Genomic DNA, 16,326 nt, shown 5'->3' on the forward strand with positions numbered 1-16,326 from the left:
ACTTGTTCTCAGAGACAAATTTAGAAAGAAATTTAAATAGCTTTGTTAGAAAGCTATTTTCTTTCTAACAAAGGTTAGAAAGAAAATAGCTGACCAAAAACTAGAGCCTACAAAAAGGAGACTTGTCAAAAAAATGAGGAGAGTAAACAGAATCATACAAAAATGAAGACAAGAAATTGCTGGCATCAAAAATGTGAAAGAGGTAATCTAAGATAGTATGATCATATGATCACTTAGACAGACAGGAAAATTAGCAAAACAAAACCATTGTTTGATGTCATGGTGGAAGTAAAAACATAGAAAGGAAGAGCAAGATCTGAAAAAATAAGTGGAGATCTGACCAATAATAAATTAATTTGGGAGAAAACACAGACACAACAAGGAAAGCTGCACATTACTGTTGGTAGTAATTTCTTCCGAATAGTTCAAGATACCAGATAGACAGGAATCGAAATAGAAAGCATCGTCATCTAGTGCTGAGCAAGACAGAAATGAGTATCTCACTGAAAAGAAAAAAAAACACTGTGATATATTTGATATGAGATGAAATTCAACAATAGAGGACTCAAACTTTGAAAGCAGTCAGAGAAGCAGAAACATCAACTACATTATCAAAAGTGACCTACAAAACAAGTTATGCTTTATAACCATTTAATCATACTTTTTTCCTGAATATGACAAATTAAACTGAATATGGAACTATTATAAATAAGCAGACACTATGCCATTTACCCCTACCTTTCTCTATATCCAACCTATATTAAAGTCAGTGATGGAGAGTAAGTTACTTTTTTTCATTCAGTTATTTATTTATATATAATTATACCATACACAAGAGGTAGATAAACTTACAGCACATCAGTGTCATGTGTGGGATGCAGGTGAAAAAAAAAAAAAAATCTACTGATATTTTTCTTGTTGACTAGAAGTTGTAGTAGTTGTTGGGAAACACCTCAGTAGGAAGGCTGTTCCAGAGGACAGAGATAGATAGGATAAATTAAGAGGCAAGAGGAGAAGAAAGTTTTATGTGTTTGCAGGTTTACCAGGCAGCTGTAGAGGAATGATAGTTGCCAATTCTTGGAGCAGTGACCATGAAAGTACCTGTAGAAGAGACATATAGCTGAAAAGGTGGATTGAAGCAAATCTCTGAGGGGAATCATTTATGCACCAAACTGATCTCCTCTGGCCAATATCAAGAATTTTGATATTGTCCAGAAAATGAAAAATAGTATCATGAGCAGAAGAGAATGTCTATTTTTTTTAGAAGCAGAGGAAGTTACTGATGTGATGTGTTTATGTCATGTGGAGGTAAATGTCAATCCAAGGAGAGAGAGAAAAAAAAAAGAGAGTTCTTAGTCTAGCGATTGGTGTATTACTGAGAAAACGGGAATGTAAGCTTCCTTTTTTGTGAGAGAAAAGGCAAGAATGTATTTTGGTAACACTGAAGGTAACCAGGTTATCTGGTTACCTACAGTATTACCAAAATGCTAATGTCCCATTGGAGGAATTGAATGGAAATCGATGTTTAAAGTATTGGTTGTAGATGTACATACTTCTAATTTTTTAAGAAATGACAACATAAACTAAATTATTAATTATAAAAACTTTAATTAGTAACCACCTATATTTTGGAAATGTTACAAGTATGGCAATGTACAAGTACAAAAGATTATTCCTTGAATCAGCCTAAGCTGATTCAAGGAATAATCTTTTGTACTTGTACATTGAAAAGCTCTGAAAAACTTACCAAACCTCAACAAATTTGGATGCATGAGACTGCCCCAAATTTGGGAAGCTAGCATTCTAAGATTGTCAGTCCAATGGCCAAAACAACCCAATTAAGCCTGCTAGAGGGCACTTTTAGGACTCTAGGACTGACTTCAGTTGACTTTCTTCAGCCTCATTATGCTTAGTGTGAGTGCCTGCATGCACATATTGTTTTGTAATCCCTAAAGATGGAAGTGCAACATTAATTAATAACCACCTATATTTCAGCAAAGTTTTAATAATTAATAATTTAGTTTCCATTGTCATTTCCTAAAAAATTAGAAGTATGTCTAACCAACATAAATGCTTATCTACAAGAATGGTTGTAGATGATCTTGAAGCTCAGATTGCGTACTATCATTGGTAAAGCTGTGAACAGGATCCTGCACTGGTGGATAAACCCGAAGAGAGGGTGCAATCCAACATCACATGCAGTGAGCAAGTTAGCTATCCAATTACAGAGGATAGCAAGTAGACTGAAGGAAGGCACCTTATTTAGCAGACCTTGGTGCCAAACATGATCAAAAGCCTAGAAATGTCAAAAATGACACGATTCTCTGAAACACTGCACAGCACGTCTAGTTGTGGGTTATGTAGGATGAGGTCAGCTGTGGATCTAAACTAGTGGAATCCATAATGGTAGTCGTTAATTAACTGGTGAGCCTCTTGGTAGTGAAGAAGTTGATTGTTGAAGATTTTCTACAATATTTAGGAGAAGATTGAAGTGATGGTAACTGATTGGTAGTTGGATTGAAGACTTATCTCCCTTTTTCAGGGCTTTCAGGCTTTCAGGATCAGATCTTCACTTTACGACAATAGTTGAGAAAGCATGGGAATATAACAAAGATCTGTATTTAAGTTTTGTCGATCTGGAAAAGGCATATGACAAGGTGTGAAGAGAGAAGCTATTCAATACGCTACAGTTATATAGCGTCGATGGAAAATTATATCAAGCAATACTTAGTCTTTATTTGAGTTGTAAGTCAGCAGTTAGAATTGAAGGAAGTACAGGAAGATGGTTTAATGTTAAATCTGGTGTGAGACAAGGATGTACATTATCCCCTCTGTTATTCATTATCTATATGGATCACATTATGAAGGAAAGTGGTATTAAACATGATATCAGAATTTGAGATGTTAATGTCAGCTCTTTGCTTTATGCGGACGATGTTATACTTCTAAATAAATCCGCTATAAATTTGCAAGATTCCATGACTAAATTGAATAACTGTTGTAATAGATATAGTATGAAAGTCAGCAATAAAAAGACAATGAAAATAGGTAGAATAGTTGAAAATGTCAACTGCGTTGTGAACAGAGAACCTGTGGAACAAGTAAAGCATTTCAGCTATTTAGACATGATTTTTACTGAAGATGGTAAATTAAATATGGAAATAGACAACAGAATCAACAAAGCTGGCATAGTAGGGAGTCAATTGAATAAATTCATATGGAATAAGAGAGAAATTAGTCGGAACACTAAATTAGCGGTATACAAGATGGTGTTCAAACAGTTTTAACTTATGGATCTGAGAGCTGGGTCAGAAGTAAAACACTTGACCAAAGACTAGAGACCTCAGATATGAGAGTCCTGAGAAAGATTAGAGGGGTGAACAGATGGCATCAATGGCAATATCATATTAAAATTGAGGATATTAGGAAAGAACTTGACATTGTCAGCATCCAGGAATGCATTAGCAGAGCTAATCTTAAACAGAATATTTGAGGAAAGATCAGCAAAACAAGTGATCTCTGCCAGGTTGGCAGGAAAACGACCCAGAGGAAAACCAAGATATAGGTGGATGGATACGGTACAAAGTGCCTTAGACGATACAAATATAAGATCTGATAATGTTGGAGTCTTGACAAGTAGCAGACTGATTTGGAGGAAAATTGTAGATAGGAAGTTAGTAATGATGTAAATTTTTCGTGTAGTACTATCATATCCTGTACACCCCTTGAGGGTACATGGCAGGAATTTGATGATGATGATTAATGTGTGTGTGTGTGTGTGTGTGTGTATCTTCTGGAGCGCAACTGTACAGTGAGTGCACCATTTTCATTCAGTATTTTCTATTAACAGTTAAATTAAAAACACTTAAGATCAATATTCAAATTTCAATTAAAATAACTTGAATTTTTATTTATATAATTCTTTACACATGCATTTGCAAATCTTAGTACAAAGTAATTTTCTTTGCTGACATAATACCTACCATTTGCACAAGTTCTACCATCATCCAAAAGGCGTACACCAGTTGGACAAGCACAGGAATAATATGGCTTGCTTGGAGACATTAAACAAAGATGTGAACAACCACCATTACTATTATCACAAGGTGTTGAACCTAAGAAAATATTTAAAAGTTAAACAAATGTGATATGAAAAAAAAAAAAAAAAATTATATATTAGAACCCAATGTAATGAGTAAGATCTGAAATGAGAAGTTTGTTAATATGTATGTTGTAGTGTGCGCAGTTAGTGCAATAATGTGTTTACAGTTAACTGCAAGAATTGTCGATTAAATTTTGTATTATATCACAGATGCCTTAAATGTGTTGTTATAAAATATTTTAAGAACTTCTGCAATGTTCTTAAAATATATTATCTCTGAGTGTAGGCAAAGAAACTGTGAAGGACTTGTATCTATATTCAGTTGGTGAGACAATATTTAAAAAAAAAAAAAAAAGAAAGAAAGAAAGAAAAAAAGTCAAGAGACATCTACAGTATAATGCTGACATGTCAGCACTGAATATAAAGTATGAACTCCAATAGTATTAATATAGATAAATGACTTTCTGTTGAGAATCTATTCTCTTTTTTTCAATAAAGATATCAGCTTTATGCGTGACAGGCCACATGAAAAGCCTTGGTTTTGCAATCCAAACATGATGACCTCATTTTCCACATCATATCAAAGAAACATGAGATTTCCCTGAGGGGGTGACACTATACCTTGACACTCACCTATGTTAGTTCACTTATAGATAGTTTCCTTCAGTCTGATGTTTAATATCTATTTGGCTGTGGTTATATATAACCAAGGTTACTAACCTCATCCCAGATGAGCAATTTGGATTCCTGTTTCAGATCACTCAATGAGATTTAGAGTGATCTTGTAGATCACGAAGAGTTTTTGAAGAGCTACATTGCACTTTAACAGTCCTTCAATAAAGGTTGAAAGGGTTCTGGCAGTGACATTTCTCCATAATGAATAGCAACTAAAGTGAAGCCAATACCCTGCATATACAAGTAGCCGAGTCATGAAGACTCTTCAAGAGCAAATTTTGTTTGCTTATGCTTGGTTATACAGTTAAAACAGGAATATAATTTCTTATCTATGGGGCAGCAAGCATCCCTTACCTCTATTTAGCTTATCATGCCCTAAACTCCAAACGCTCTCTTTTCACTCTTCCGTTAATGATAATGTTGAGCTTCCTTGCATTAATATTCCATGACTATGAGATGCCTAAGAGTATCTCCTTTCACTATATATCTGTACTGTTTAATAACTTCTAAAACACCATCATACCACCATCACAAGAAAATCAAATAAACATAATATCCCTGCTGCAGTTAGAAATCACAAACCTCCATTTAAATAATCCTACTAAATATTTTTAAGAACACAAAAAATCTTAACAAAAAAGTCCTGTGAACATTCACAAACTTATATGATGTATACCATTACTCACAGACACCCTGATCTCACCTGTTTTTAACCAAACTCTACATAGAACTTATCAGAACCACCATGGTCTAACTTGACTGTCTATATCATGCTCTGTATAATTCCTTATGCATTTGTACAGTCTGGTATTCGCTTCAAGAGGATGTCTTTATTCATGTCATCCATGTTCCCTACCTTCCAATGGAGGAGGTTCTGAACCTCTACAATTTGTTCCCCCCCCCCCACACACACATACACAAAGAGTATTGCTCATACAGCATGTCTGACAAGAGGGAGGAATAAACAGAAGCCCCCAGGGCTGGACAGGAGCCACTTCAAGCCTCCAGTACACACAGGCAATAGTGTTTCAGAAGAATATGAAAATCATCTAATATTGATAGGAAAAGCTGAAGGAGGGAACATATAAAGAATGATGTCAGTTTTATCATTATGTCATGCCAACTAGACCTTCTACTAGGAAAATATTCCTTGCCAGCAAAATACTTGTTGAATTCACAACAGCAACTTATCAGAACCACCATGGTCTAACTTGACTGTCTATATCATGCTCTGTATAATTCCTTATGCATTTGTACAGTCTGGTATTCGTTTCAAGAGGATGTCTTTATTCATGTCATCCATGTTCCCTACCTTCCAATGGAGGAGGTTCTGAACCTCTACAATTTGTTCCCCCCCCCCCACACACACAAAGAGTATTGCTCATACAGCATGTCTGACAAGAGGGAGGAATAAACAGAAGCCCCCAGGGCTGGACAGGAGCCACTTCAAGCCTCCAGTACACACAGGCAATAGTGTTTCAGGAGAACATGAAAATCATCTAATATTGATAGGAAAAGCTGAAGGAGGGAACATATAAAGAATGATGTCAGTTTTATCATTATGTCATGCCAACTAGACCTTCTACTAGGAAAATATTCCTTGCCAGCAAAATACTTGTTGAATTCACAACAGCAACTCGTATACCTGTTCACCACCACTCATGGCCCAATGAAGTGAGAATGCAATGCCATCCTTCTTTTCTGTGATCTGATTACCATTTCCATTCTAATGATCCAAATATAATTATTATTATTATCATCAGAGAGTTACAGGGAGTCAATGACTGATCAAGGAAGGCCATACATCACCACCAGCTATCATATCTTCTCTTAAACTCATTCACACTAGATGCAATCGTCACTTCAACAAAACTATTCTACCTAATCAAACTATACTACTTAATCATAAAGCAATAGGAACAAATATTCAGTCTGTCTTTACTATTAAAAATTCTTATCAAGGTTACACAACAGCTCTAAACTTCCTCATGTGTTGCTATCTCTTCCGATCAACTTATCTCCACAGATCTGCCAGTTTGTCCTAAGTAAGTAGTATAGCCCACAACTGCAACTGATCTTGTAAACACCTGGTTTTTAAATTAGTGGATGCGATAGTTTAGAAGATTTCAGATGATTGGAGATTTTATTGATTGAGTGGAAAGCAACCTTCAGGGTTTTTTTCGCAAAGCAATCTTGCTGTTTTATGTGTGATTGATTGTATGTATGTATGTATGTATGTATGTATGTATATATATATATATATATATATATATATATGTATGTATGTATGTATGTATGTATGTATATATGTATGTATATATATATATATTTGTATGCAGATTGACTCGGTTTATGAACATGTTCAATAAGTTTAACGACTTAAACCCCCAAGATAAGAATAAAAGTTTAATACGGACATAACTAGTTTTGTTGGTAAGCCAACTTCATCAGGTGTCAAAGTACAAAGATATATACAAAAAAGACTGACAGAAACATTACACACTAACAACAACAGAGCTATCAAAAACTCTACAGTTAAGTTCAAATTGAAGTCCATACTTCAGTTCTAGCTACATTTATACGTGTGTGTGGGATCTCGCAAGAACGCCAGCACTGAACAGCAGAGCTGAATCTGGCAAATTGTAGCTAAAGATGTAGAAAGTTTTTTTTTAACTTGGGTACTAGTGGTACTACCATGAGTTGCCTCAGACTTGCACTACAAGCAGGCGCAAACTTGACTTACTTGTCTGTTTGCTCACTTGGGAAATAGGATTAAAAACCAAGTTTATATAAAATTACTTGGTATTTTGAATGTAGCTAAGGTTGTTATTCATGTGGGTAGAATCAAGGGTGATTTCTTTTGACTGCAGGATACATCTTTCAAATTCATCGTAACATTTGTGAATATTAGAAGTTTGATTCCAGTCTATTTGGTGTTGGCGACCTTCAGAGTTTACAGAGAATAAGACATGGCTGGCAAGGGCACTGGCTTGGATTCTATTATATGATATGAGATGTCTCTTTTGTGCTCTTCAAGAAGGAGAAAGATTGATTTTTCAGTTTGTCTATAGTAAGGTTTACCACAACTACATCTCCTTGCCTTACATTAGTTCCCTCTCCCCCAAACTGGCTAGAATTTTAAAAAAGTTCGACATCAAAACGTGCTTCTCTGCTTTACCTAAACTCCGATCTATCCTTAGTCAGCCAAAAGAAAAACATCACCATCTTCAGTTCCCAGGAGTATACAGAATTATTTGTAGTTGTGATAAACCTTACTTACAGGACAAACTGAAAAATCAATCTTTCTCCATCTTGAAGAGCACAAAAGAGACATCTCTTATAACAGAATCCGAGTTGTGCCCTTGCCAGCCAAGTCTTGTTCTCTGTAAACTTTGATGAAGGCCACCAACACCAAATAGACTGGAATCAAACTTCTAATATTCACAAATGTTACAATGAATTTGAAAGACGTATCCTGGAGTCAAAAGAAATCACCCTTGATTCTACCCATATGAATAACAACCTTAGCTACAATTTGCCAGATTCACATAGCTCTGCTGTTCAGTGCTGGCGTTCTCACGAGATCACACACATGCATATAAATGTAGCTAGAACTGAAGCGCAGACTCCAATTTGAACTTAACTGTAGTTTTTTTTTTTTATAGCTCTGTTGTTGTTAGTGTGTAATGCTTCTGTCAGTCTTTTTTGTGTATATCATTGTACTTTGACACCTGACAAAGTTGGCTTACCAAAGAAACTAGTTGTGTCCATATTAAACTTTTATTCTTAATTATCTCGGGGTTTAAGTCAATAAAATTATTGACTTAAACCAGCTTGTATCAGCCTTTGTCTGGTTATATATATTTCAACGTTGAAATCTGCGCATTCAAAATTGTTCCCTCGTTGGCTTCATTGTTGGCCGTATGCATGCGTATAGCATCTCGTGAACGCCAGTATTTGACCACAGCACAATGACAGTCTGAAAGGTTGTAACTCAGGTTGTTGTTGAGATGTAGGGGATTGAGAACGATTTCCTTTGATTCTATTATCTTCCTTTCTACTTCTTGACGGCAATGGAAAATGTTATTAGACTTGTCCCATAGGACTGTATGCCTAGGGTTTTCTTCATTAGAATTGGCCGAGAAAAGACCACGATTAGACAAAGCACTGGCTCATGTTCTCTTGGAAGTGACGTCTCTCTTGTGCTCCTCAATGCATAACTCGATTGACTTCTCTGTTTGGCCAAAGTAAGGTATGTCACAGTTGCACCAGATCTGATAAACACCAGGATATTTAAGATTATGATGTCTAGGTTTCAGATGGCTCACAAGGGAGCGGATTTTAGGAAGAGGAGTAAATAAAGTTCTTATGTTGTATTTTCCAAGAACCTTGGCTAATTTGGGTGAGACAGAGCTTATGTATGGAATAAAAATATTATCTTTTACACTAATGTCCGATACTGTCCTATGGAACAAGTCTAATAACATTTTCCGTTGCCATGATGAAGCAGAAACAAAGATAATAGAATCAAAGGAAATCATTCTCAAATCCCCTACATCTCAACAACAACCTGAGTTACAACCTTATATTTCAACTAATGTATCCACATATGGTAAAGACCTACTTCTTTCTAATTCAACTGTGAATTTAAATTGAGGATGAATGTTATTCAGGAAGGTAACAAAATCCTCTAAGCAATAGAAATGGACCAGGTGTCATTGATGTATCTGCCAAAATTTTGGTTGTGTTCATTGATAATGGAGGGCAATTTTTTTCAAACCACTTTATTCTTGGAACATTTGTGAAAAGATTTACTATGTCCAGGCTTGCAATTATATCAATAACAGCCAATGCGATGCCTTTGTGTTCTTAACACAATAGGATGTTTGAGTAGTTTGCCAGATGTTTGGATAATAAAGAAGTTGGACAGAATTTTGCATCAACAATTGGTCTCAATGGCAAGTTTTGTTTATGCAGTTTAGGGATTCCATATATTCTAGGTACAAGAGGTTGTCTATATTCAAGGCATTTTTTTTTGTTTCTTCAGACCAATTCGGCATTTTTTAAAATCAAATTATTGGTTTTATTATGGAAATATGCTGTGGGATCTCATTATAACTTTTCATAGGTGTTTTGTGTCCAGGAGTGATTTCATCTTTTCCATGTTCCATGAAAAAGATGAAATCTTTTCATCACAATTCAAACATGGAATTGTGAAATACGTTTTCCATGTATTTCACAATGACTGCTGAATTGTCATTGTCAGCTTACAGTATTACAATGTTTTTATCCTTTTTTAATGTTTTAAGGTCTTTAATTCTACTTTTGTGATAGAATTTTAGGTGGTTTTGCTTGTAAAAGGATGGAGGCTGTTTGAATGTGAAGAAAATCTGCAGCATCTCTTGGTATTCTTTGGAGGCTTTTTTTCCCCCACATCTGCCATGATATCTAATTTAGGAATCTTACTTGGGGAGATCACAAAACTGAAACCACAGGAAAGGATGTTCATTTCAGAATCAGATAACTTTTTTGAGGATTTGTTGATAACTATTTTATTGAGTGGTAATCTATTATTTTGGTTGTTTCTTTCACTAATAAGATTTGAAAGCTTCTTCATTCTTTCTTTACTTACAGTATTAATGCATTCTGATTTTTCATATGAAAGTCTGTCCGAACTATTCCAGATGTTTGCATGGAGAGATGAAGATAAATCTGTATGAAGAGGATATGATTGGCTATCTGTTTTGAAAGCTCATACCTTGTGTGTGTGTGCTGTACATTCTTTGAACAGACAGACAGACAGACTTTGATATATGAGAAATAAGAATGCATTGATTCTTAGGACACCATGTCCATGCAGCAATAATAATAATAATATATATAAAGTTAAGAAAGATTAGCAGATTTAAAAAAATGCTGCCTCCAGTAAAGGGGATAGATGTAGACCATGGGAGCTTTTAAAGTTAGGACAAAGAAATAATGTTTCCCATGTTTCTTTATCAAGACATTCTATGAGAAATGACTTTTATAAGTACTCTTGTCTTGTTCCAGTGAATGCTTAGAGCAGATAGAATGCTTGATTTTATTTCATTATACACTCTGGTAATTTCACCATTAAAAACAAATTATATCAAAAGATTGAAGGAACAGCTATGGACCATTGAACTTCTCCAACCATTGTTCACTTCTTCATGGAACACTTTGAACAAAATTTCTTTCATAATATTTCAGCTAGACACTGGTAGAGATATGTGGATGATATTTCTGCAATTCGCAATGGCTCTTCCTCTGAATTACAACAGTTCCAAATTAAATGCACTTAATCCAAGGTTCGAATTCATGTTAGAAAAAGAAATAGTTATATTATATTAAATAGAAAAAGAATTAATAGATCTCAAAAAAGCCTTTTGAGATCTATTAATTCTTCAAAAACCAGATGGAAGTTTACAATTTTCAGTTTTAGGAAGGCCATTATATCATGCTGAATCTTACCACCATCCTAGTCAAAATGCCAGAACTATTAAGACCTTATTATACTATGCTCATTCTTTATGTTCTTCTGATGAACTTTTACAAAAAGAATTACAACATATTAAATCCATCTTCTTATCAAATGATTCCTTCATCAAAAAAGTATTTAACAGTTATGGAATTTCTGCCTCTTCTAATGCAGAAGAAATAACTTGCATTCCTATCCCTTATGTGCAAGGCATTTCTGAATGGATAGCAAAAATTTTAAAGCCACTGAATATTTTTGTTGCCTTTCATCCCATCAGAAAAATCTCCACCTTTCTTGTTTCTCCTAAGGATGAGCTTCCACTTCTAGGCTTTCCGGTCATCTACCAGATCCCTTGCTCTTGCAGCTTATCTTATTTTGGACAAACTGAAATATCTGATTTTATTTGTATAGAATATAAGTCTTATATTAAATATCATGAGCCTGAACAGTCTGGACTTACTGGGCATGCTATCTGCACTAAACACAGAGTTCAGTGGAACAAGACAAGAATCCTTCATAGAAGTCGTTTCCTCATAGAATGTCTTTATAAAGAAACTTGTGAAACATTACGCCACTGTCCTAACTTAAACAGATCTCATGCTCTACATCTATCCCCTTTATTGGGGAATAATACTTTTAAATATGCTAATCTTTCCTAACCTTGTGTGTGGTGTATGTGTGTGTTTTAGTTAAGAAATTATTGACTGTTACTGTTTGACAACCATTCTGTAATCCTGTAATGAACATGCCTATGACACTTAGGCAAAAATTCTACAAATAAATAAGTTTAAACATGAGTTTTCCTCCATTTTTATAGCTTATTATTATTATTACTATTGTTGTTACAGTGTTAAATAATATTATTACTTATTTTAGTTATTATGCCAACTCACAGTATTCCAATATTGAAACACACACACACACACACACACACACACACACACACACACACACACACACACACACACACACACACACCTCTCCCATTCACTGGGTTTCTTTCCTTGCTCTTGAAGTGTTACTGTTTAAATTTATCGTGTGCTGAACGTTAAAAAACATTAACAAGATTAAAAAAAAAACATATGCACATTAATAGAATAGACATTAACAAACATCCATGCCTTAGGCAGGATACAGGAACTTGCAGACTTTACAGTAAATAAGCAGTCGGTTGATTTACTGCAAAGACTGCTTGAAATTAAATAGATTTAATTTTATTAAATTTCATATTAAAAAAAATATGAAATTGAATAATTTCATATTTTTTTAAATTCAGACTTCTCATCATGAAAAGTTTTTTCATGTCTACTGTTGACAAAACCAACAATTCGTCTTATTACCTGCTGCATCATATTTAGAATAAAATAATTATTCTGCTTTCTGTTAATTTCTGTGAAATTTAATTCATACCATTAAACATCAAAACTAAAAATGTTCGGAAATAAAATGAAGTATTTTTCAATAAACTGAAATATCTGTCTTCACACAAATTATCACTCTCTTTCCAAACATACCCATTTGCTGTCTTCTTTCATCATATACATGAATACCCATTGGTGCTAAAGCTCCAATAATCGAGTGCTTTTTTTGACAGCGATCTCGCTTGTTACAAGACTGAATAGCTTTTGTTTGCCAATCTGTCCAATATAACATATCCTGAAATACTGTAAGTGCAAATGGATGAGGAAGCTCTCCATCGACAATGATTTGCCTGCTGTTTCCATCAAAATCCATACTAGATATGAATTTAAGTTTAGCATCAGCCCAATAAATTCTAAATTAAAGAATGAAAAGAAGAAAAAAAAAGACAAATTATTAAAAATGATCTCTTTTTTTTATTTTTTGTAAATATTCATGATTATCAGACTTACACTTGAAACATATACAGTCAACTCTCACTATAGTAAATACTATTACATTAAACTTACTTGCTCAATGCAACAGCCTGTCAAAAACATTGTCTAAATTCCTGTAACATTAGTACTATAGCAGTTCTAAAGGAAACTCATTATAATGAATTAATCCATTTGGTTTCTACATATTCACTACAGTGAAAGCTGATTGACTGCATGTATATGCAGTCAGTACTCAACTTATGTCAGGATTCCATTTCGATAATCCATCCTAAGTTGAAAAGGTCATAAGGCAGTAACCACTATATGAATCATAAGGATTGTGTTAACAATTAGCATGTCTTCTGAATGTTAAAAGCTGTAGGTCAGTTTTCTTATATTGTTTCATTTTTACTCTCTGTTTATAGTGAAATAATACAATGTATCAATTATACCATAAAATTTCGTACACAGTACTGTGCCGTAATAAATAATGAAACACGAGTGTACATACTTCTGTGAGCTTACCAGTAATTTTTCAAAGCTATTACTTTATTAATTGGGCAATTCATTGTGTATGTGTGTGTGTGGTGGGGGGGAGTAGCAAGTCAACAAATTTTTCAAATTCGGTTATTGCAGCATTCTGAGGATAGTTAAGCATATACATGACTTGTGGAAGGTCTAGGCTTCAGAGGATGATGTGACAAGTCTTCCATTTTTCTCTGTGCATGAATTTCTGTGTAGCCCACAATCACAATTTGTAGCATTCTTCTACTTTGTTAAATCTCTCCATGTTGGGATAAATTTTCTCAAATAATAAAACTGCCTTATTAACAGAAACAAATGCCTCTGCTAATTTTTTTACTGCAAACTTTTTGGGAGACCTGGCTTCCTCTTCTTATGCAACCTCCTATGTTTCTAACTCCATAAGGTCTTTCATTTGAGAGATTTTCTTCCACAGCTTCCAAATAATGCTCTACATCTTCAATGCCAACCTCCAACTCTTTAGCTAGTAGCATTATCTCATTGCCAATTACTTGTAAGATTCTGTCGAATCCTATAACTGTATGAACATATTTTCGGCAGCTTCTTCCAAACATCATTCATACACTCTGCTGCCACCTCACTTCAGTATTGCATCTGCAAGATATATTCCTTCCAAAAGTCTCTGAGGGTTTTCTCACCTTCAGCAGCCACAATAGTCTGAGCAAAATTACTTCTTAAATAATATGACTTGAAGACAGCAATAACATCCTACTCCATGAAGTGCAGGAATGAGGTGGTATTCAATGAATATATTAATGAGAATGAGATGGGTATCGTAAGTATGATTGGTTATGTGTTGAGAACTGACTGTGTATATGTACGGTAATCCCTTGCTTTACATGGTAGATGTATCCAACGAAAACACCATGACAAGAGAAAATGTGTTAATCAAATGTAATAAGCAATAAAAAAAATTCTAACCCATCCATGGGCTTTTATAATCTTCACTAAATTATTTTTAAATACATCAGTTTTAACTGCCAACAAAACTATAAAGGATAACAAAATGTTTGAACTAAATGAAAGTTTATTAAACACTGCATAATATGTACTGTATTTGCCAGCGTATAAGATGTACTTTTTTTCTTTGAAAATAGGTCTGAAAAACAGGGTGCGTCTTATACGCCAATACTCAGTTTTTTATTACTTTCATTTCTGGAAATTTTCTCTGTTCTGAGTTGCACTATTTCTTTCTTGCTTCCTTGCGGTGTGCGAGAGCATTCCAGTTACGTTAGTTATGTATTCCAATTATGGATAGATAACATTTGGTCTAGGTGCTCTGGCAGGCTGTTGAAGAAGCCTGCCCTGCTAGTATGGGATCAATTTCGTTCTCACAGAACAGAAGATGTTAAAAATAAACTCAAGGAATTGAAAACCCATTTAATTGTAATTCCAGGAGGTCTAACTAGTCAGCTTCAACCTTTAGATGTCTGTATTAATAAAAACCATTTAAGGGATTTATGAAGGAGAAGTGGAACACTGCATCTGCTGGATGCAGTCTTCCAATTTTGAGGTTATGCTGTCAGGAAGAGGCCTAGCAAAGTTTGTGAAAGCTTCATGGGATGCTGTGAAAACTGAGACAGTGGTTAAATCATTTAAGAAGTGTGACATTAGTAATGCACTGGATGGTACAGAGGACAATTTGTTGTATGAGGTGTCAGATTCTGATTTAGAAGAGGTTTCAAGTGTCTCTTATTTAGCTCTGGAGATGAATTTCTGAGTTTTGACAAAGAAGATTAAAAGGTGGGTACTCTTTCCTAGTTAGATTAGGGTATTTGTTGAAAGCAGACCTACTTATTACTTTATATTTGAAATACTGTAAATTCATTATAATATTCAGAGATAAAGTTTTTTTCCTCAAATTTATTTCCTTATTGCTGTAAAAAATGTGTACAAAAAAGGGGGTGAGTCTTATAAGCCGGCAAATATGGTGTTTATCGTCATTATCAAATTCCTAATATGTACTCTCGGGTGTACAGGATATTATGATAGTACTACATGAGAAAGTTACACCATTACTAATTCTGATTAACAATTTTCCTTCAAATGAATCTATTATCTGTCAAGACTAATATTATCAGATCTTATATTTCTGGCTTTTCAGGTGCTTTTTCCTGCAAACTTGGCAAAGAACACTTGTTTTAATAATCTTTCCTCTCCCATTCTGTTTAAGTGACCATATTGCCAGGGGTTAGCTCTACTAACAGATTCCTGAATGCTCAATGGCAAGTTTTTCCCTAATATCTTCATTTTTAATGATATTGCCATTGATGCTATCTGTTCATGGTCCTAATCTTTCTAAGGACTCTCATATCTGTGGTCGCTAGTCTTTGGTCAAGTGTTTTATTTCTAACCCAGCTCTCAGATCCATAAGTTAAAATTGGTTGAACATTGCACTGTCTTGTATAAAGCTAATTTAGTGTTTTGACTAATTTCATTGTTATTCCATATAAATTTATTCAGCTGACTTCCTACCATACTAATTCTGATGTGTATTTCCATATTTAATTTACTATCTTCACTAAAAATTGTGTCTAAAAAGCTGAAATATTTGACTTATCGTAAAGGTTCATCATTCATGATACAGTTCATGTTTTCAATGTTTCTGCCTATTTTGTTTGTATTTGTTTTATTGTTTGATTTTCCTACTATATCTATTACAGCAGTTATTC

The 16,326-nt window shown here is 34.4% G+C and overlaps 1 protein-coding gene across 1 annotated transcript in view; it reads right to left on the minus strand.

The window, feature by feature from the left end:
- arr (low-density lipoprotein receptor-related protein 6) overlaps window positions 1-16,326 on the minus strand; it is a 351,307-nt gene that overhangs the window by 235,062 nt on the left and 99,919 nt on the right. Inside the window, exons 4-5 of the mRNA XM_090414658.1 lie at window positions 12,791-13,050; window positions 3,984-4,115 (exon numbers count right to left, since the gene is read on the minus strand). Coding sequence (XP_090270784.1) covers window positions 3,984-4,115; window positions 12,791-13,050 — 392 coding nt within the window. The remainder of the gene's footprint in view (window positions 1-3,983; window positions 4,116-12,790; window positions 13,051-16,326) is intronic.

The sequence above is a fragment of the Typopeltis vanoorti genome, chromosome 25 (assembly GCF_054136105.1).
Source record: "Typopeltis vanoorti isolate ZY-2024b chromosome 25, IOZ_Tvanoo_1.0, whole genome shotgun sequence".
Lineage (NCBI taxonomy): Eukaryota > Metazoa > Arthropoda > Arachnida > Uropygi > Thelyphonidae > Typopeltis > Typopeltis vanoorti.